This window comes from Schistocerca cancellata, chromosome 3 (assembly GCF_023864275.1).
Source record: "Schistocerca cancellata isolate TAMUIC-IGC-003103 chromosome 3, iqSchCanc2.1, whole genome shotgun sequence".
Lineage (NCBI taxonomy): Eukaryota > Metazoa > Arthropoda > Insecta > Orthoptera > Acrididae > Schistocerca > Schistocerca cancellata.
Window position 1 is genome coordinate 199,018,416 of NC_064628.1, and position 21,870 is coordinate 199,040,285.

Genomic DNA, 21,870 nt, shown 5'->3' on the forward strand with positions numbered 1-21,870 from the left:
ACCTGAGAAAGTAAATGTCAGCAACTAACACTAGTATTAATGCTTTTAACCATCACTTACTATTTAGCAAATGCGAAATGGCGACTGTGTGGTGCGCCAACGCTACGGTCTGGTTCCTGGGAGTGTTGTACTAGAAGCTCATACCGGCAAACATTTATCCCGAGATTTGATACCATAAATCATGCGACTCCCTGTGATGGAAAATTATAAAAATGAATGAACCTGTGGCAATACATCTGGTCTATTGTTGTGGTAAATCTACAGCAAATGCTAGAGGTGTAAGAAACTTTACTTACCAAGGATTTCTGTAAGGGTGCCTTCATAAAATCATGAGATAAGTAAAAGCATTCCTATAACTGTCGTTTGCTGTGGCAGACGTGGAACCAGTACGGGAAACATCGGCAGAACAGCAGTTGTGGGCTGCGTGGACTTCGCCTTGAGCAACAAAACCGGGATCATACACTGGATTAACATTTTCAATTTACAAGTGTAATATGGGACATCGTAGCTTCCCGATGGTTTGAGGGCTAATCACGTGAATAATATTTTTTGGAATTCAGAGTTGGCCGGCCGTGGTGGCCAAGCGGTTAAAGGCGCTACAGTCTGGAACCGCGCGACCGCTACGGTCGCAGGTTCGAATCCTGCCTCGGGCATGGATGTGTGTGATGTCCTTAGGTTAGTTAGGTTTAAGTAGTTGTAAGTTCTAGGCGACTGCTGACCTTAGAAGTTAAGTCGCATAGTGCTCAGAGCCATTTGAACCATTTTTTTTGAATTCAGAGTTTTTTTCAGTTAAAGCACGTTTGACAAATATTTTTAAGAGTTAAAAAGTCCCTTTTTCTACAAAAATTGCGTTTTAATGAACAGTGCATCATCTGAGGATTCACCTGCAACAGCAGTTTTTCTAATAATGGACTAAAAACAGCTAAAGCGGCTTGAAGAGTCTTCTTTCATGGAAAAATCCCATCAATTCATAAGTCTTTGTTAGTAAAATTCGCTTTGAAGGTTCTTCAATATTAACAATGTAAGATTTAGCCGTAGCTGCCCCGTGTACAAAATCGTTAGTATATTTCCTTTTAGCTGCAAGCCACAAGCCAATTTTGACGTCTCATCTGTTGTCCGAAAATGATGAATAATATTTTCAGTAATTCTATGAATGTTTGAGACGATTTCTGAGAATTTGCAGGCGAACGTATGTGCGTCCATGTTGCGCTCCTGACCCACCCTAATGACTGCTGCATAATTATGATGAATACAGTTGGATACAAACAACTTTTTTGGAAGGTAACGGCAGCTCAGAGACATTGCAAATAACAGTAAAAACACTCAATACCCAGTAACCATTTACTTTATCATAAAAATTGTAGGAATTAAAAAAGTCAAGAATGATGAGGTGTTTCCAAAGGCCGCATAGCTTTATTCGCAACTAGTGGTTTCACGACACTATAGACTCAGTTTTATAATGTCTACGTTTTCATAATGTAGTTGAGCAGTTACGGAGTGCCAGCATTCGGGAAGTTATTCACGTTAAGAGTAACATTATTCACGCTAAGACTCAAACCAGTTTGACCATGCGGAACCAAGTCCCAGAATTGTCATATATGTTCCATGTTTCATTTGAGGAGTATGCTTCCTTTTATGACAATGTTTTCTGTTCATTAATTAGTTAGTTACATTTTTACTCAATGTGCATACTAGCACGCCATATTACGTCCTGTGATCAATAACCTCATGCATCTTGTAATAAAAATGTTACTAGGAAATAGTCAATGAAGTTGAATCCCTCGTCAGCCGATCTGAAGATTTCGGTTGCTCATTTTTCCTTGTGGTCTAAATGATGACTAGATTGGGACTTCAGACGATTTGGCATTGAGATGCAGACAGTGAATGTTAGGTACTATATATGTTGAACAGAAAACTCGCGCTACGAAAAATCCTTATTACAGGACGACAGTTCGATCCGCCAATGAACTAACAGCCAATATTTAGATAGGCAAGAACAACCGGCGATTTTCAGTTTGTTTATAGTGTCTAAACTGCCCAGGCATTTCTGACCACCAATAAATATTGTGTGAAAGTGAAGACAATAATTTTTCTCCTTTCTTTCTGAGACTGTGGAATCAACTTAATGTATGTTGGAAAATCAGTCATACCAAGAGAGTGGCTGCACGCAAAAGTTATATCGCAGATTAAAAAAGAGATGAAAGCAAGTACCAGAATTATACAGGGATTAGTTCACCAGACATAGCATACATAGTTTACAGGAGGATCCTGAACAGAGGATTATAAGTAATATCTGAGTATTTATTAAGTGAAGAAGAAAGGAGTGCTTTAATAGAGGAAGATCGACAACAGACGCAGTATTTGTGAAGAAACTGTTAATTGAAAAACATGCAGAATTTAATCGAGAGAGACAACTGTCATTTGCTCACTTAGAAAAAGCCTTTGATAACGTTAAGAGCTGCATAGGTAAGAGATTTTAATTATTTGGGATGTGATATTAGAATGAAGTTTTATGAAGTAATGGCCGTCCTACCGAAATGAGTCGTGAGTCATTTACAAACGACAAGAAAGCAAGACCTAGGCAGCTCAAAAGAGATTTCTTAGGTCTGTAAAAGGTTATACCAAGGTAGGAAGATTAAGAAACAGTGACTTTAGAAAGAAATTAAAGATGTTTAACGACAGAAACAAAACTGAAGACTACAGAAGAAAATGGAGTGAAGATTTAGACGAATGAATTGCGGCAGACTTCGTTACAAAGTCAGAAATTATAATCATTTACGTCGAAGAAGTCTGAGAAGGCCAAGAAGGAGAGGGGCACAGTAACAGTTAGATGCATAATTCTTGATGTACAGTAAAAGAAGGAAGTAACAGTGGTGCGAATAAAGAATAATTTTCTACAAAGAAGGTTTCATTAGATATGTCGTTAGGGAAATACAAAAGAATTTGTTGCCGATTTAAATTCCTACAGCTGGGGTAATGTCGTATGTCAACGGGCAAGTATTGGCCATCTCGTCATTCTTTTTTATTTTGTGCCATCACGACCGCTGTATCAAACCTCTGGTCGATATATCTATTTCGAAACAATGCGAAACGGTTGAAAATACGCTTCACGATGGGAAGTGCGTTGATATCACGCCTAATCACCTTGCACGTTCGGACAGTCCCGAAGCGTATGCTCTAGTCCGGGTGGTTCCCCAATACGTCACGCACGTTTCAGCCAAGAGCGCGAAACGCGTGTGCCTGATTGCAACTGCCCAGTGCGGTAGGATGGTCTGCGCATTCAGGCCGCTGTGGTTAAAGCCACAAATTCAGTTTCAGTGCCGCGTCCCCCAGGCATTAATCTTCTCGCGAAAATTGGATTCTGCGCTTCAATTGCGGCTGAGGGCAAAGTGCTCCGTTCAGACCAATGTGAGGCCCAAATTGTTAGACTCGAGAGGTGCCAGGGAGCATCTGCTGCTTGCGCTGTGGTGTAGAGTCTAATGTGCGCAACAATATTAGGGAGGAAGGACGAGGAAACGAAGAAACAACTAAAGAAAGCAAAGAAACGTTGGAAGGCCGAATTTGCCAGAGAATAACACTTAGCTTCGCATGATGTCTCGTGACTAAGTAATGTACGGTGTCAGTAACGAGGGTCAGAGCTTTTTCTTTTATTTCTGTGGTGCTGCCGGGCGAACACTAGTCAATGATTTATGATCATAGGTTTTCACAGCTGGCTTCATACTCCATGAAATTATTCTACTTTGCAAACCGCATTTTTTTCCTTTTTCCCTTTTTCGCCTTTTTCTGTTTCTCTGCGGGGTCGACATTGTTACGCAGGCTGTCTCGAAATGTACCTTACAACTTCAATGTGCTGTACCACACAAACTAATTAAGATATTCGCACTATGTTTGGCTTATGTGACAGACAAACTCATAAAGTTTTATTTGTGTGTGTGTTCCGGGTCGTCCTGCATGAAACATAATGACAAAGCTTCAGGAAAACGCTCAGCGTGTGGAATGATTTTGTTAGACCAAATCGGACACACAGGTTCAAAGGAACTTACAAACACGGAATAGGAAGCACCCACCATCGTGCAGGTCGATACACCGGTGGTACAGGAATTGTACGCAGACAGGAAGCGTTGATGTGAAACATGATACTGGAGCATCTGGAACAAGTGAAGTCGATACAGGACGGGTTGGGTGTGGCAGGAGCTGCAGATCCCTAGGGTAACCGTGCACCGCGTTCTTGGAAATGTCTATAGATGCACCCAAACCGGCTGCAACTGTTGAATGCATTGAAACCACGCTACAAGCCACAACGTATGCATTTCTTTACCGTTTATAGGAGGACGAAAATTTTCTAAACCACCCATTATTTTCTGACGAAGCAACATTTCGCGTATGAGATTTTCACTCTGCAGCGGAGTGTGCGCTGATATGAAACTTCCTGGCAGATTAAAACTGTGTGCCGGACCGAGACTCGAACTCGGTCTCGATCCGGCACACAGTTTTAGTCTGCCAGGAAGTTTCAACATTTCACGTGTTTGCTAAGGTAAACCAACACAGTATTCGACTGAGCGAGGTTGCGCAGTGGTTAGCACAGTGGACTCACATTCGGGAGGACGACTGTTAAAACACGTGTCCGGCGATCCTGAATTAGGTTTTCGGTGATTTCCCTAAATCGCTTCAGGCAAATACTGGGATGGTTCCTTTGAAAGGGCAAGGCTGATTTCCTTCCACATCTTCCCCCAATCCGATGGGACCGATGACCTCACAGTTTGCTCCCCTCCCCCAAATCAACCAACCAACCACAATATTCGCATCTGGGGTACAACCAATCCTTATCCTCAGGCAGAAGAGGTGTGTGACAGCCTGAAAGTGAATGTGTGGTGTTGTTTCACGGTTGATCGAATTGTGGATCTATTTTTGTCTCAGAAAAAACAGTTAATTGCTGATGTGCTATAACTGTTTGCGCCTCCATCGCTGGATGACTGCCAAGGCAGTCGTTTTCCGACAAGATAGTGTATCGCCACTTTGGGCTGAGACTGTGCGAGATATTCAAGACCAGGGTTACAAGATCGCTGAGTTGTTGGAGTTAGTCAAGTTCCCTGGTCTTGGTCGCCTGGATTTCTTTCTACGGGGGTATATCAAGGACAGAGACTGTAAAATAGCTGTCAACCACATCAATGATTTAAAGAACCGAATGGTTGCCAATTGTGTCAGTTGATGCAGATATGTAGGCAAGTACGGATAATGCTTGAATACAGACTGGATGCTCTGCGTCCCACCGAAGGCGCACGTGTTGGAATTCCTTGAATATCACAAAAACTTTGGGAGATAATGTGCCATGTAAGGCAAAAGTGGTGTGAATATTTCAATCAGTTTGAATGCTATAACACATTAAAATAGTAGCGTACCTTTTGAAACACCCTTTAAATCGGGTTTGGCAGCGTTCGTGGAATTTGTTGGCCGGATGACCTTCCTGATGCCCCTCCCCCTCCCCCGCCCCTTTTTCCTTCCGGAAAGCAATTTTTGTGCCGCGTCTGGTGGAGATATTATGGTGAAGTTTGATAACGTGGGTATCAATCCTGTATTTGCCAAGTTGAATGTGAGAATTCGCCTAAAAACCACACCCAGGATGGATGGCTTAGAGGCTCTCGTTATTAATTCGTGAGACGGATTCGATCCGCGGCTGGCTCACTTCCCCATGTCCCAGAAGCAGGCGCGTTAGCGCTCTCGGGTATCCTGACGTGTAAAAATATTGTAAAAGACTGCATCAACGTTTCGACCTCAATTTGCAAGTGGTCTTCATGTGGGTATATAATAATAGTACGGCAACACAATTCGAGACTTATAGACTACTTTCACTCATAACCCTCCTAGCCCTTAAAAGGAGAGTAAAAAATTAAGCGTTTTTAATATTATCCATTTTCCGAGCGTGAAGCAGCGGAGACAGAGGGTCGACAATGTGTCCAATGGAATGGCGTTGTGGTTCAGTTAGTAGCTGCGCATATGCACTGGTATCTCGCTACAGCAACTTACAGATACGGCAGTACACAAGGAAAAACCTCAACTGGACAGTTGGCGCCCACATATAACGAAGAGGAGACGACCTAGCGCGCTGTTGCGATGTATGATACCCGACTGACAAGAACAGAAGTGGACGATTCTTATGGAAGGTGAGGATTCATAGAAATTTTTATCAACGCCACTAATGTGCTGCCAGAGGCTTTAGTACTTAAATCATAGGAACGAAATGTCAAAAACCTGAGGTGAGAGCACTGTCGCTCGAAATGTGTTGTTGTATTGTGTGAAGTACACATAAAATGTTACTATTACTGTTATTATTTGTTGATAGTACTGGAATTTTATTGGTTTACATTGAAGATAGAAGCCAGCAACCATCATTGCGGTTCATGTTTGTGAACTCCTTTAATATCTCGAGCGCTTCTCTTATCTTCTTTTGGCACGTAAAAGATTGTCTAGATGGTACATAAGCCCCATTGAACTGTATATGTTAGCCACATAAATTTATATTTTCTGCCACTGTGAATTCATTATGGCCTCCCAGTCGTATCAGACGTTTGCGTTTTCAGTCATATCCTGATCAGTCAAATAGTCTCTCCCTTCCTCGCTCCCCCTCCCCTTAAAGAGCCTTTAGCGTATCATCGACTGCATGTTAGGTGGACCCTAGCCGTTCTACAAATTTATTGTTGCTCCAATACATCGTTCTGATACCCACTCGGCGAAGAATTATTTTCTCGACATGTTCGGCGTCTCTTGCACGTATGGCAGAGGAGTTGTGCGTACTTCATCCATCTGCTAGTGTCAGTCTTTTCTGTTCTTCGTGGAATCAGCACCTCATCCATAACCTGGGCTTCTTTATTTGTCACCACTCCTGTGGCTTGATGCGGCCCACCACGGATTCCTGTTCTGTGTTGACATCTTCACCTCAGAGTAGCATTTGCAACCTACATCCTCAATTACTTGTTGAGTATATTCCAAACTCTGTCTTTCCGTACATTTTTTACCCTCTACAACTCCCACTTATACCATAGACGTTACTCCGTGATGCATTAACACACGTGTGCTATCATCCAGCCGCCTTCTTCTTGTCATTGTTTTCCATTAGTTCCATTCTTCGGCGATCCTGTGAAGAACCTCTTCATTTCTTATCAGCTTACCAAACCTTCAATGTCCTTCTATAGCAGCACTTCTCAAACGCTTCGATTCTCATCCTTTCCGATTCCCCAGCAGTCTATGGTTCTGATCCTCATTCCTTTTATCTTTCTTCGGTATACCACCAAAAATTAATCTATGCTCCTTAAACGGTTCGTTCTGTTCGACAGGTCTTGTAATCCTATTCCTTCACTTTCGCTGAGGACAGCAATGTCGTCAGCGAACCTAGTTACTGATATCCATTCATCCTGAACTTTAATCCCATTCTTGAGCCTTTCTTTTACTTGCATTACTGCTTCTTCGATGTCTAGATTGAACGGTAGGGACAACAGACCGATCTTAAACCATTTGTAACCCGAGCACTTCATTCTTCGTCTTTCAGACTTATCGTTCCCTCTTGTTTCTTGCACATATAGTATTTTACTCGTCTTTCCCTGTAACTTACTCCTGTTCTTGTTACAATTTCGAACATTTTACATTGCCATACGCTTTCTCTAGGTCGACAAATCCTGTGGCCACTCCTCGAAATTTCGTAAGTCTTGCTTCCATCTTCAGACTTATGTCAGAACTGTTTCTTTGATTCCTTTACCTTCCCTATAGCCAAACTCTTTGTCTTCAGACAGATCCCCAAGTTTCTTTTCCAATGTGATGTATGTTACTACTGTCAGCAACTTGGCTGCATGAGCTGTTAAGCTGGATGTGCTATAGTTTCCGCAGTTATATGCCCTTGTTATATTCGCAGCTGTGTAAATGATAGTTTTCAGAAAGTCTGACACCAACTTGAATAATAATTTAGTTACCACGTCTCCCAATGATTTAAAAATTTCATGAGAATGTTATGTATCGTTTCTATCTTATTTGATCGTAAGTGCTCCAAATCTCTGTTAACGTTGACTCTAGTTGGTTGGTTACTTAGTTGCATATTTCAGGTATCATTTCAACGATTCTTTTATCGAAATTATGTATAATGGAATTAGCTTACAGTATATGTGTACATGCTTAGTGGTAATACACTCCTGGAAATGGAAAAAAGAACACATTGACACCGGTGTGTCAGACCCACCATACTTGCTCCGGACACTGCGAGAGGGCTGTACAAGCAATGATCACACGCACGGCACAGCGGACACACCAGGAACCGCGGTGTTGGCCGTCGAATGGCGCTAGCTGCGCAGCATTTGTGCACCGCCGCCGTCAGTGTCAGCCAGTTTGCCGTGGCATACGGAGCTCCATCGCAGTCTTTAACATTGGTAGCATGCCGTGACAGCGTGGACGTGAACCGTATGTGCAGTTGACGGACTTTGAGCGAGGGCGTATAGTGGGCATGCGGGAGGCCGGGTGGACGTACCGCCGAATTGCTCAACACGTGGGGCGTGAGGTCTCCACAGTACATCGATGTTGTCGCCAGTGGTCGGCGGAAGGTGCACGTGCCCGTCGACCTGGGACCGGACCGCAGCGACGCACGGATGCACGCCAAGACCGTAGGATCCTACGCAGTGCCGTAGGGGACCGCACCGCCACTTCCCAGCAAATTAGGGACACTGTTGCTCCTGGGGTATCGGCGAGGACCATTCGCAACCGTCTCCATGAAGCTGGGCTACGGTCCCGCACACCGTTAGGCCGTCTTCCGCTCACGCCCCACCATCGTGCAGCCCGCCTCCAGTGGTGTCGCGACAGGCGTGAATGGAGGGACGAATGGAGACGTGTCGTCTTCAGCGATGAGAGTCGCTTCTGCCTTGGTGCCAATGATGGTCGTATGCGTGTTTGGCGCCGTGCAGGTGAGCGCCACAATCAGGACTGCATACGACCGAGGCACACAGGGCCAACACCCGGCATCATGGTGTGGGGAGCGATCTCCTACACTGGCCGTACACCACTGGTGATCGTCGAGGGGACACTGAATAGTGCACGGTACATCCAAACCGTCATCGAACCCATCGTTGTACCATTCCTAGACCGGCAAGGGAACTTGCTGTTCCAACAGGACAATGCACGTCCGCATGTATCCCGTGCCACCCAACGTGCTCTAGAAGGTGTAAGTCAACTACCCTGGCCAGCAAGATCTCCGGATCCGTCCCCCATTGAGCATGTTTGGGACTGGATGAATCGTCGTCTCACGCGGTCTGCACGTCCAGCACGAACGCTGGTCCAACTGAGGCGCCAGGTGGAAATGGCATGGCAAGCCGTTCCACAGGACTACATCCAGCATCTCTACGATCGTCTCCATGGGAGAATAGCAGCCTGCATTGCTGCGAAAGGTGGATATACACTGTACTAGTGCCGACATTGTGCATGCTCTGTTGCCTGTGTCTATGTGCCTGTGGTTCTGTCAGTGTGATCATGTGATGTATCTGACCCCAGGAATGTGTCAATAAAGTTTCCCCTTCCTGGGACAATGAATTCACGGTGTTCTTATTTCAATTTCCAGGAGTGTATTTACGAACACATACTTCTTTTTAGACCTACTGGATCTCCGATGTCTTCAATACAGATTCTCATTTCTTCATCTATCAAGACATCAGATAGTTCCTCGCTATCGACTGCAGTTAACAGTGGAATTCCCATTGCACTCTTCATGGTGCCACCCTTGCTTTTAATTCCATCTAAGGTTTTTCGATTTCTTTTCAGCAGTCGTTTTGTCTTGTCTTATCTGCAATTACACTCGTAAGTGGCTTACATAGATGTATTCCTGTCTTTTGCTAAACATTGTATTTCCTTCTTCAGTTTGCGAAATTCTTCAGTTACTCCAGTTTTCTTCGCAATTACTCACATTGCAGCTATGTTTGTCAGTCCAGTTTCTGAGATTTCCGTTTTTAGAGATGTACATCCTCTTCAGTTTAACTGCCTATTAGGTATTCATTATCTCAGTATCTGCAGCCTCAGAGATCTTTCAAAGCATCTCATCATTCCTCAGTACTGCAGTATTCCTCTCCCTTGCCCGAATCTACGTCTGCTATGGAGTACGTCTTACAATCCTATATCTGAGAAAAAAAATTCTCTGTGTGGTTGTTATGTAATCCAACTGAAATCTTCGCGTATCTCCAGACCTTTGCCAAGTATACTTCCTCCTCTTGCGATTTTTGCACGATGTGTTCGTTATTGCTAGATGGAATGTATTACAGAACTCAAGTAATCTTTCTTCTCTCATTCGTACTCCCTGCCCATATTCTCCCGTCACTCCGCCTTCAGTATCTTCCCCTATCACAATTTCCATTCTTTCATTATTATTGGAGTATCATCTCCCTTTTCATGATGAATTAGCCCTTCAATATTCTTATTTACTTTTTATATCTCTTTATTTTTTGCTTGTGACGTCGTCATGTAAACCAAACTATTATTGTAGGCGTTGATTTTCTGTCGATTCATATGAGGTTAACCCTATTTCTCAACCTTTACGATAACCTAGCCTCTGCTCTGTCTTCTATTTACAGTGAATTCTATCCTTTATACTATTTTGCCTATATATAAGAAACCTTGCCTTAGACACTGTGAGAATGCATACTATAGTTCTAAATCTTAAACATGGCTGCGAATCAGCAACTGTGTAAATCTGAAGAGGCTGAAAAAATCAGCGAATCAGTTGCAAAATAAAGGCTTGTTAGCCCTTGACCTAAATTTCGATATTTCTAAAAATGTCTTCTTCAGCAGGGGTATTACATCACATGATGGTACATTAGAATAGCTGAAGCCGAGATGCTCTTGTCATATATAAAATTGACAAAAACAAGAATTATGCCAAACCATGGCTTTAGATAGCAGCCAGATTACATTTAACGTACTTCAGAGTGAATGCTCACTGGTAAATGCCCACAGGTAGAGGCTCTTGCCAAAATAAACTAATAACAGGAGTCACGTGATAAAATATTTGCATACGTTAAGTGTACATCATGCCAGAGACAGAGGGCAGCTGTTACGAATTATCCCAAGCATGGCTTGGGATAATTCTTGTTTTGTCAATTTCATATGTGACAAGAGCCGCCCGTCTTTAGTTATTCTAATGTACCATCGTGTGATGTAACAAGGCCCACTCCTTCTGAAGAAGACAATTTTTAAAAATATCGAAATCTAGGTCAAGGGCTAATAATACTTTCTTTTGCAGCTGGTTGGCTGGGTTTTTCAACAGCTTCTAACATTATTTCTGGTACACCAAAATACAATAACGGGAACCAAAACGTGGCCCGACACATTTTATTTGTAGAGTTGTATATACTGGCGTGGCTGGTTGCGATCAGAGTTCATGAGGCTACTCACCTAGAAAAGCGGTAGGCGAGATGATGCCAGTCCTCTTGGCGACCAGGATGGCGATGCCCGTCTCCATGAAGGGAACCGTGAAGTCCACGGCGTTCTCACGCTCCGAGTTTATCATCAGAGACGTCATCACCATGTCCGTCTTGCGGTTCACCAGGTCCGCGATCAGACCGTTCCACTTGCCGTTCTGCAAAAGGCCGGAACACTGACGTCAGCACAAAAGGATGGAAGACAGCTTTTGGATTACGAATAACATTTTTGCATAGTCTCAAAGTACTCATTGAAAGCGGGAGTGATCATTCGACAAATATCCATTAAAAGCGTTAGAGTAACCCTATAGAACACTCGTGAAGTCCCGCTACTATTATCAAAAATCATAATTTGAAAACTGTTGGAGGTAGTTGTTAACGTATAGCATCTCTTAAAGTTTTTACTTATATGCCAGCATATCCATGTGCGTCCCCCTCGTCGTTCATAGAACATCAATGAGATATTCGGTTGCTGCCCCTGTACGAGTCAGAACTGCTGCATCAACAGTTATAATTGTTTCGTTGATTCGTGAACAAAGTGTAGCAATGTCACTGACTGATGTTTTGTAAACGCGATACTTGATGTAATCCCACAAAAATAAGCCTAAAAGTGTGACATTGGGAGAGCATGGTGATCTTGCGATGCGACCATCACGACCTATCCACATCTCATGAAATGTGTAATTCATCACGTCCCCAGTTCAAACCCCTATTGACCTATAGGTGCTGCGTTGAAATGCAGCTTGCGCTCGGTCAACACATGCTTCAAATACAGGGGGATGTCCACTTCGAGGAAGGTCTTCGATACTACCTGTCTCTTTAAAGTTTTAAGAAATACACAGACATGTTTTATTCGATCTTTGACGAAAGTAGTCTTCAGCAAACCTTTGCAGTCGTGGCCGTTGTTGACGTTTCGACACTGGAGCCGCTACCTGTCAATCGCGAAGCTGGCATCACGAGCCTGAGTGCACCCTGGTCCAGTCCTCCCACAAAGGAAAATCCCTGGCAGTGCCGTGAATCAGACCCGGGTCCCCCACATGAGGGTCTGTCGCGTTGACCACTCGGCTACCGAGGCGGACCTTATATATATAATGGGAATCCTTGGTAATTTTCATAATCTCAAGTATAGTAATGAAGTACGTGTTTTTTGCCCAAGGTGATTGAGGGTACTGCCTCCTCAGTTTTACGCTAATTCTATGCCCCGTCTTAATTTTCTTCATCTATAAAAGGCCCTTATTGTAATAGTGGTACTGTAGAGATGGCACAATTTATCTGCACAAACCCCAAAAATACAAAACACTGATCTAAATCGTAACCACGTTTAATTCAAAATCGTAGTATCCGGAATAAAACGCAAACCGGCCGAAGCTCATAACACAAACAAACCAAGTTATTTGCGAAGCCCGTTCGTTGTATGCATGAACAGTAGCTGAAAGCTGGACATGTAGCGCAAACACATGGATTTAAAACCTTGTGGCTGTGCATCCAAAGCTGTTATTTGTTCCTTTTTAGTTTGTTTTCCTTTCTTTCTTGTTACGCTACCTTTTTAAAGTCATTAATAATTTCTTCTTGAGTGAGGGTGCGACGGAATATTTGACTTCGGAACAGGTGTGGCTCAGGTGTAGCGTTCAGAGGCTGCACGCAGGTTCCAAGTGCGCAGGTGTGTCTATTCGTCTTCTGACTGAATGCCTGCATCATGTGCTGGTGGTACCCATCTCGGAAAGGAGGCACCTATCTGCATCAGTGGAAATCGGCTGATGAAAATCCTCTTGCAAGGTACAGGACGGGTCACCCTGTTCTATAGCCCTTGGAGACGCTTTATACGTGGTGTTTCACAATTTCATGTTGCTCACTTGTAGAGGTTGTAGATGGGAATAGTAGGTCAAGTTTTACATAACCGGAAACGTCATGGAACTATGATAAAGAGCGTCAGAGTTAGAGGCAAATATATGTGTGTACAGGGTGATTCCGTGATGATGTTACAAACTTTCTAGGATGATGAAGGAGGATGAGTGTATCAATTTGAGGTAAGGGTCCCTGTACCGGAAACGAACGATTCGAAAGTTATAAGCGAAAACCGTTCTGATACCTCTGCTACTGGAATACATGTATTGGCAGTGTTGTTGCTAAGATTGTAGGATAGGAAACTTTTAGAGATGCTAATATGGACCAAAAAAAGGAAGAAATGTCCAGTAAACATAGGCTCTAAAGCGCATACATAAGGAGATACTGTGAAACGCATCTTCTCTATTGAACAAATGCTCATAGTACTTAAGATATACATCTTAGACCCCACGTTTCCCGGATTTTTTCTTGTTTTTGGCCCATACTACCACCTCCGAAAGTTGCCTACCTTACAATCTTAGCAACAACAGTACCAGTATACGTATTCCAATGTCAGAGGTACGGAAACTCTTTTCACTTATAGCTTTTGACTCGTTCGTTTCCGGTGCAGAGACACTTACATCAAATAGGTACATTTATCCTTCTTAACATCATCATGAAATCAGCCTTTATAGCCGGCCAGAGTGGCCGAGCGGTTAAAGACGCTACAGTCTGGAACCGCACGACCGCTACGGTCGCAGGTTCGAATCCTGCCTCGGGCATGGATGTGTGTGATGTCCTTAGGTTAGTTAGGTTTAAGTAGTTCTAAGTTCTAGGGGACTTATGACCACTGCAGTTGAGTCCCATAGTGCTCAGAGCCATTTGAACCACCACCATTTATATACCTACATTTATAGGCATCTGCTTGTAGCTTTGATGCTCTGTAGCATCGTTGAGTGTCGCTCCCGGACATGGGTTCCTGTGTAATACTTGATCTTCTAAGTCCCCTCTATAATCTCTAGAAGTGTGTAATATGAATTGTGGAACACCCTGTACGCATGTCTGCCTTATTCCTTTCCCAGAGATTCCTGGTTTGTCCATATTCCTGCAAGGTTAATTCGAACCACGTACTGTGGTGGCCAGGGGTCTCGTCTGTCGCTTGCAGAGGCGTTCTTGGTGGAAACAACCACATTGGTGTGCCGTCGGCAGTGTAAACAGGAATATCACGGAAGTGTCACCTTTGAAAACTATGTATGTTGAACAGTAGCGAGTTGCTTCATTGTAGTGTCATATACAAAAGAACTCAATAAAATTAGCAGGTACGTTTCTTGCTGCTGACATCGCAATGAACGTCATCACAAAACCACCTGAGCGCTGATGGTGTGGCTGTGACGTTGAAATGTACATTGCTGCAATAAAAACTCTGTAAAAGACAGTAGATGGATGTTATTGCTCCGTTTGACTACTGTTTAAGCGGATCTGCTGATGATGGAATTATAAAACTCTGAAATGCGTGTTGGAAAGATAAATAAATGTAACAAGTATTTATGTACTTAAAATTGCTAAAATCATGATACTGTGAATAATTTGTCGACACGTTGTACCTTACTCTTACAGTTAATGCAGTTCTAAGAATATTTTTATAGGTAAAAATAGTGTATTTGTTAGTGGCACATTTCATCCATAATATTCACAGGTTAACCTGAAGTGATTCTCTCTGTTGTGGTGGTGCACGTTCTCTAACAACTGACGCCTTGAAGTCTGCTACCCGCCTGGCGGATTTCGCACAACACTCCAGCCAGCTCCGTGGCTTAGCAAACCGGAACCTGACAGGCCGCCGTATCGGTTTGCACGGCTAACTGATGTGTTCGCCATTCTACGCTTCACGCAGCTCGACCATTTAACATACTCCGATGGATTTTTATAGCCATAATAATTTAGGACGTCCGTTTGAAGAGGCTTGTATCTATACAGTGAAACCTAGTTTTTTCTGCTCTCATTAATAGCGATCTCCTTTTCATCAGGATCGCCATTTTTTAAACTACGATAGCTGGACAGTATTCGATACTTCATAGGTAATAGCAGCTACAGTCGACGACGATAATTCTTAAATTGAAATTCAGCGTACCACCGTATTCGGATCCTGCCAGCTACAACTTTGACAAGTTAACACTGTGTTCTACAGAACTGTATTGCCTCCCTTTGTTGTGGGCGCAAAATTGCGTCAAAGAGCAAGAAGGTGGCAGTATCAATAGATAAAAATATGTGCTCTCACCGTTGGAATGATTTATAATGATGTTCTGAACTAGATCGGAAACAACGACTTGTAATAAAAATATTAATTTTCCTTCAGTATTGCTAGAAGCTTGGTCAGTTACAGGTTTTGATCAGGAACTGAAAAGAAAGAACACGAGAGAAAAAAGTATTTTCGCACTTGTGTACTCGATATTTTATGTCGACTGTAAGCCCAACATATGTTTCGCTAAAATGCTGCTGGCCTCTTCAGCAGTGGCTTTTTGTAGTTTTTGGGACCCTACAGCTACGTGAATTATAAAACCTTTGATAGAATAGAAAGGCATACAGACCTGTAACACAACAAGATTCCGCCTTAAGCCGTTATCAAGTACTAGGCTTTAATAACTGAACTTATCTGCGGACGGACGGTCTCACCAGAATACATATAACACACCCGATCATACTACAGTAATACCATTGTATCTGTAGCTATATTTTGCTGATTTTCGTAGAACTACAGTTGAGGATCACTCATGGCCCTTGACGCACATTAACACTGCCTAAAAAAACGTGAAGCACCCAGAAGACATGGTCGGATTTTACTGCATCTTCATACACATACGAGTACACACCATCAGCGTATAGGCAAATGTTTATTCATTTTCGTACAACTGCAGATGAGAGTTGTTTGCGTGCCAGTGGTCGACATGAACAGTGCCTGAAAAAAGTGAAAGACCCACCGGACATGGTTGGATTTTAATTTATATCCGTAGACACACACACCTTTGCGTACATGAACGAATGCATGATCAAAGGTGCAATTCTCTGCGACAGGTAGAAAACCTACCTGAACTAATTAGTGTTGTTCGTATTTAATATTGTTGTCAGGCCTGATAGGGTATATAAGGGGCGAGCACAGTGTCAGAAGTTGAGGGATCACGTGAAGGATACGGAGATACCTTGTACTAGTGTGAGATAGCGTAATCAGCATAGACAGAGTTTGAAAGGGGACTCATAGTCGGTCTTCATTTGGCCAGCTGCTCGAATAGTGCAAAATCCAGGTTTGTGGGGTCTTCAGAGGGACAGTCGCCGCATGTTGGACTACAGTGGAACGTGTGAGCAGGCGTACTCACCGTCGAGGTTCCGGTCTAATACGTCCGACCACCACAAAGGAGAAATACCAAGCTTATCGCGAAAGACCATTGAGAAAGTTTAGAAAATTGACGTTTTCAGTTGACTCCAGAATGTCCTACTACCGCCAATGAACATTTGGCGTAAGGATGGCGAAGAAAAGGTAAGGGAAATTAGAGCTTGTACGGACGCTTAAAGACAGCCGATTTTTCCTCACTCCATTTGCGGGTAGAAGAGGAAAGGAAATGACTAGAATGGTACATGGTATCCCCCGTCATGCACCATACAGTGCACGTACGTAGACGTAGATGCAATGTGTTTCCTTGTGTATTTGTTTTCAAGTCGGGAACAAACGGAGTTCGTGAAAATGCGTTTTCCTCATACCAAAAGGTTATACGTTAGATCCTGCGACGCAAATAGCTTATGAACTGGAAACATCTATCCCTCTACAGCCAGTTACTACGTACCAAAATGAGGCAGCTAAACAGAATATAGCTGTGAAAATTATGCAAGCTTCTGGTACCACTTGGAAGTCAGAGATATTTGCGTAAAATGGTATAAGATATTTAAACACACACACACACACACACACACACACACACACAGTATTGGTTGAGGGCAATGGTGGTGAACTGGCTGGTTACTACTGATTGGGACAGTGATGGTGTCAGTTTACTGGATGACCACCATTGTCCTGCGTACTATTGGGTGGATCAGTTTACAGGGTGACTGCCAATGGTAATGATGACGTCTGTGTCAACGATAAGCTACTGCAATGAGTCTTCCAGCTTTTATAACATCCCACCACTCTGAGTCACTGAGCAAAAATGTGATTACTAAGTGTTAGTCAGGAAGTTCTAACTTGTTATTGATGTACACATCGTATTTTGAGTTTTTCACATTCACAAACTGAATAATGAAGCAAACTCAATCTCTGTAACAGGGAGCAGAAAGGCGTACTCTAGGAACTACGTGCCTTAATTTGCAATAATTTTTTTCACTCTTTAAGGCGCACATAATAATTCAATATGCCGCGATTCTTAGACACCACAACACTTGTCACCATTTACCTGCTGTGTTTGACAACGTTTTACCAAATGCGTCCAAACAGGACCAACGTGCTGTTGTTCTTTTCTTGGCTTCCGAAGGACAAATGCCGGCAGGCATCTATTGGAAAATGAAGAATGTGGCCTGTGCAGTATTCATTCCCTCCTCCTCTCACATGTTGTCAATGTTGTTTCGAGTACGCTACAACAGTTTCAGTGGAAAGCTCTTACACATTCTCCGTAAAGTCCCAATCTCTCCCCTTGTGATTTTCATGTTTTTAGAGCCCTGAAGAAATACATTCGTGGGCGTCGATTGCTTCAGATGAAAAGGCGAATGCCTGTGTGCAATCTTGATTCCGTCAACAACCACAAATATTTTTCCATGAAGGTACTGACCGTCTTGTCTCACAGTGAGATAAATGTATTAACAATTATGGCGATTAATTTTCAAATATTAAACAGTTTACTTACTTTCTTCCCATCTGTCTCGTTTTCATTTGACTGCCCTTACAATGAGCTAAACTTACCCGAAATTCTCCCAATGTCTTGCTCATGAACAAAGAAAGCAATACGTACGAACAATTTTGTCCTGAAGCTATTCCAAGAAGATCTGAAATATATAATGTAACTCAAGAAAACAGGTGTACGATTTAAGAAAGTTGTTGTGATTGTAATTCCTGTTCATAAAATTTAAGAGCAACAATATATTCGCATCTGGAAACAAGAAATTAGCAAGTCAGGCTGCGGAAACTTTCCCAAGGACAATCATTCTGCTAATATAGTTTCTTATTTAACACTCATTTGAGTTAACTTTTTTTCTGTTTCTCTAGCATCCAGAATTTTCTAAATTATTTCAATATTGGTATTACTGGCATCCCCAAATATTGGATCGTTCTTGGGGTAGTTTCCTTAGGCCTAAACAATACGATTTCTTGACGCTCAGCATATGTTACAGAGAGTATGAAAGAAATACGAACGAAGACATTATTTTTTGAAACTTCCACTTTCTCTTCTGACAAAGTTAGATGCATTCACTTACGTTCCTAGATACTGCCAGAAAAATCAGTTGACAAAATGTCTTTTAAGTGCAGTCTCTGTATATTTCAACTCCGCCGGTGTATTTGAAATCGTAATTCTAGGAAGTTCGCTCCGTTACACACTCTATAACACTGCTCACGTATGTGACACCCAGATACGTAGGGCTAACAGGGAATATTGAATATAGACAAGGAAAGGCAGTAAAGGTGGTCACAGGTGTGTTTGATTCATGAGAGAGTGTCACGGACTTACTGACGAGCCTGGCAGACGTTTCAAGGCAGATGCAAACTATCCGCGAGAGACTACTTGTAAAGTTCCAAGAACCAGCTTTAAGTAAGGAATCTAGGAGTGTACTACAATTCCTTACATATATCTCTAACGTACGGACCAAGAAGACAAGATCATTGATTCACAATCGCCCAGCCCAAAACGCTAAGAATAGATACTTGAGGTTTGGAGAAGGCGTTGATTTTATGCTGAAGACATCGTTTAACACGGGATTTTTCGAAATTACACCCCTAAGGGGAGTGAACTAGGGTGTTTTGAAAATAGGTCGTTATTAAGGCAGTTTTGAAGGTATAACAGCGAAAATTGGTATTCTCGGTCAGAAATAAAGAAATACGTGTTTCATCATTTTTGGAGCTTCAGTCCTTAAGGAGGTGAAATAGCGGGTGAAATTATCAAAGAACCACTAAAGCAATTTTAAAGACACGTCTATGAAAATGGTTGATTGGTTTGGGGGAGGGGACCAAACAGCAAGGTCTTGGTATTTGACTTCTCAGTTAGAAATTAAAAAAAAAAAACGTGTTTCAGTGATTTTGGAAATTCAAACCCTAAAGGGGAAATAAAAAAAAAAACCACTCCGTCTACAGGCCTCAGTGGAGGATGCGGATAGGAGGGGCGTGGGGTCAGCAACCGCTCTCCCGGTCATTATGATGTTATTATTGACCGACGCTGCTACTGTTCGGTCGAGTAGCTCCTCAATTGGCATCACAAGGCTGAGTGCACCCCCAAAAATGGCAACAGTGCATGGCGGCCTGGATGGTCACCCATCCCAGCGCTTAACTTCGGTGATCTCACGGGAAGCGGTGTATCCACTGCGGCAAGGCCATTGCCATAAGGGGGAAATAAGGGATGAAAATTTTATGAAAATATTCAAACATTTTAAAACATTCTTAATTCTAAATCTATGAAAATTGGTGTTTCACTTGCCAGTTACAAGTTGAGAAAAATGTGTTTGTGGATGAAATGTTCTATCGAAATATCCCGATAAATCTCAAAAGGCAGGATTAACACAAATCTACGATTCCAGCTACCGGACTCGCTTTTTGGTTAGATGTACATTCGGAAAAAAACAAACTTCTGTGCCCTTAATTGGCGTGAAAAGTTTATAAGGTGTTGCAATTTGTGAAATAAACACAATAAAGCTGTTTAAGTCGCCACGACAAATCGGCTTTATCATAATTCCAGAGAAAGACAAATGGGAGGGAAGCAGCGGGCGCTAAACTGTCGTCCGTTTTTTTCTTAAATTCCGGTCTATGATCACAAAAATTGTTTCAGGCTATACATTTCCGTCCATAGTGAGCATCTTTAGACTTTTTTAAAACATATAACAACATAATCAACCCAAAGTGTCGCCGTCAAGTTTTGTTGTTTAGGGGAAGAGACCAAACAGCGAGGTCATCGGTCTCATGGGATTAGGGAAGGATGGGGAAGGAAGTCGGCCGTGCTCTTTTAAAGGAACCATGCCGGAATTTGCCTGGAGCGATTTAGGGAAATCACGGAAAACCTAAATCAGGATGGCCGGACACGGGATTGAACCGTCATCGTCCCGAATCCGAGTCCAGTGTGCTAACCACTGTGCCACCTCGCTCGGTTATAAACAATGCCACTTTGTCTTTAGTATATTACGGTTTGTGTTAAACAGATCTGAAGGTGGTCACTTGTAGGGAAGCAGCCTACTCACGCTGTAGTAAATTCACATCAGTTTCCATTGTGTGCCAGCCAGTCTGCTGTAACTAGCTCTGACGTCATAAATGTTTCGCAATACCTTAAAAATCAAGCAAATGACCTAAAACTTTTCTAGCATGTCAGCAAAATATTGAAGGATAAAATGTATATATACCCATTTCATTGTGACCCACCCTTAGATATTAAGTGAACAGAGTCTGAGGCACTCTTTTGTTTGTTCTACAGGACAAACCAGATAATGGCAGCCTGGTAGCTGCGTGAAAACGTGGAGTGACTTGGACACAACTCACAGTGACCCCTCCCATTTCCCCCATGTAATTTAGAGAGAACGTGAAGGACGCACACCATAGCAACTTCCCCTCCTCTACCCTTGTGAATGGAAGTGTAGGACGCCAGCTAAAGCGGCTACAACCACGTGTGTAAAAATTATGTGTGTACTTTTCTTTCAGATTTAGAAAAGACTGCTAAGAGATAATCATCTGTTTATGTATCATGTTATTTTCTTTGAATTTGTGTATGTAAAAATGTATTTAATGTATTTAATGGATCTAAGATTTTTATAATTTTTCAATTCGTATGTGTTTGGTTGTCTAAGGCAATATGTATGCCAAAATATTTCATTGACTTTGCTTAAAATTTTGAGTAATGACATTGTTTAAAAGGCAGTGAACATGCCCACAATTTAAATAATTAATGTAGGTAATCAGTTTTCTTTAATGTTTCTACATGTTTATATTTCAATTTTGATTTTTTATAGGGAGTTAAACTGTACTCTTGCTTCCCTTTTTGTAATTAAATTTTTTTTCATTCATTAACATTCATAAACAAAAAATTTAAGTAGAGGGCGATGTAGGGAAGCAGCCTACTCACGCTGTAGTAAATTCACATCAGTTTCCATTGTGTGCCAGCCAGTCTGCTGTAACTAGCTCTGACGTCATAAATGTTGCGCAATACCTTAAAAATCAAGCAAATGACCTAAAACTTTTCTAGCATGTCAGGAATAATACTAAATTAATGTGTGTTAAATATCAGTTCGATAACTTCAGCCATTTTCGAAATTTGGACGTTTTTCTGAAAAAATCATTGGCGCAACAGAAAAGAGCTAGAGACTTCAAAATTTATATTTAGATTCATCTTTCATAATGATTTAATAAAAACAGTACTTTGGATTTCACAGATTAAGACTT

General features: G+C 42.3%; 1 protein-coding gene across 1 annotated transcript in view; it reads right to left on the minus strand.

The window, feature by feature from the left end:
* The window catches only part of LOC126176222 (glutamate receptor ionotropic, NMDA 2B), a 922,500-nt gene that overhangs the window by 230,077 nt on the left and 670,553 nt on the right, over positions 1 to 21,870 (minus strand). Inside the window, exon 6 of the mRNA XM_049923366.1 lies at positions 11,413 to 11,596. Coding sequence (XP_049779323.1) covers positions 11,413 to 11,596 — 184 coding nt within the window. The remainder of the gene's footprint in view (positions 1 to 11,412; positions 11,597 to 21,870) is intronic.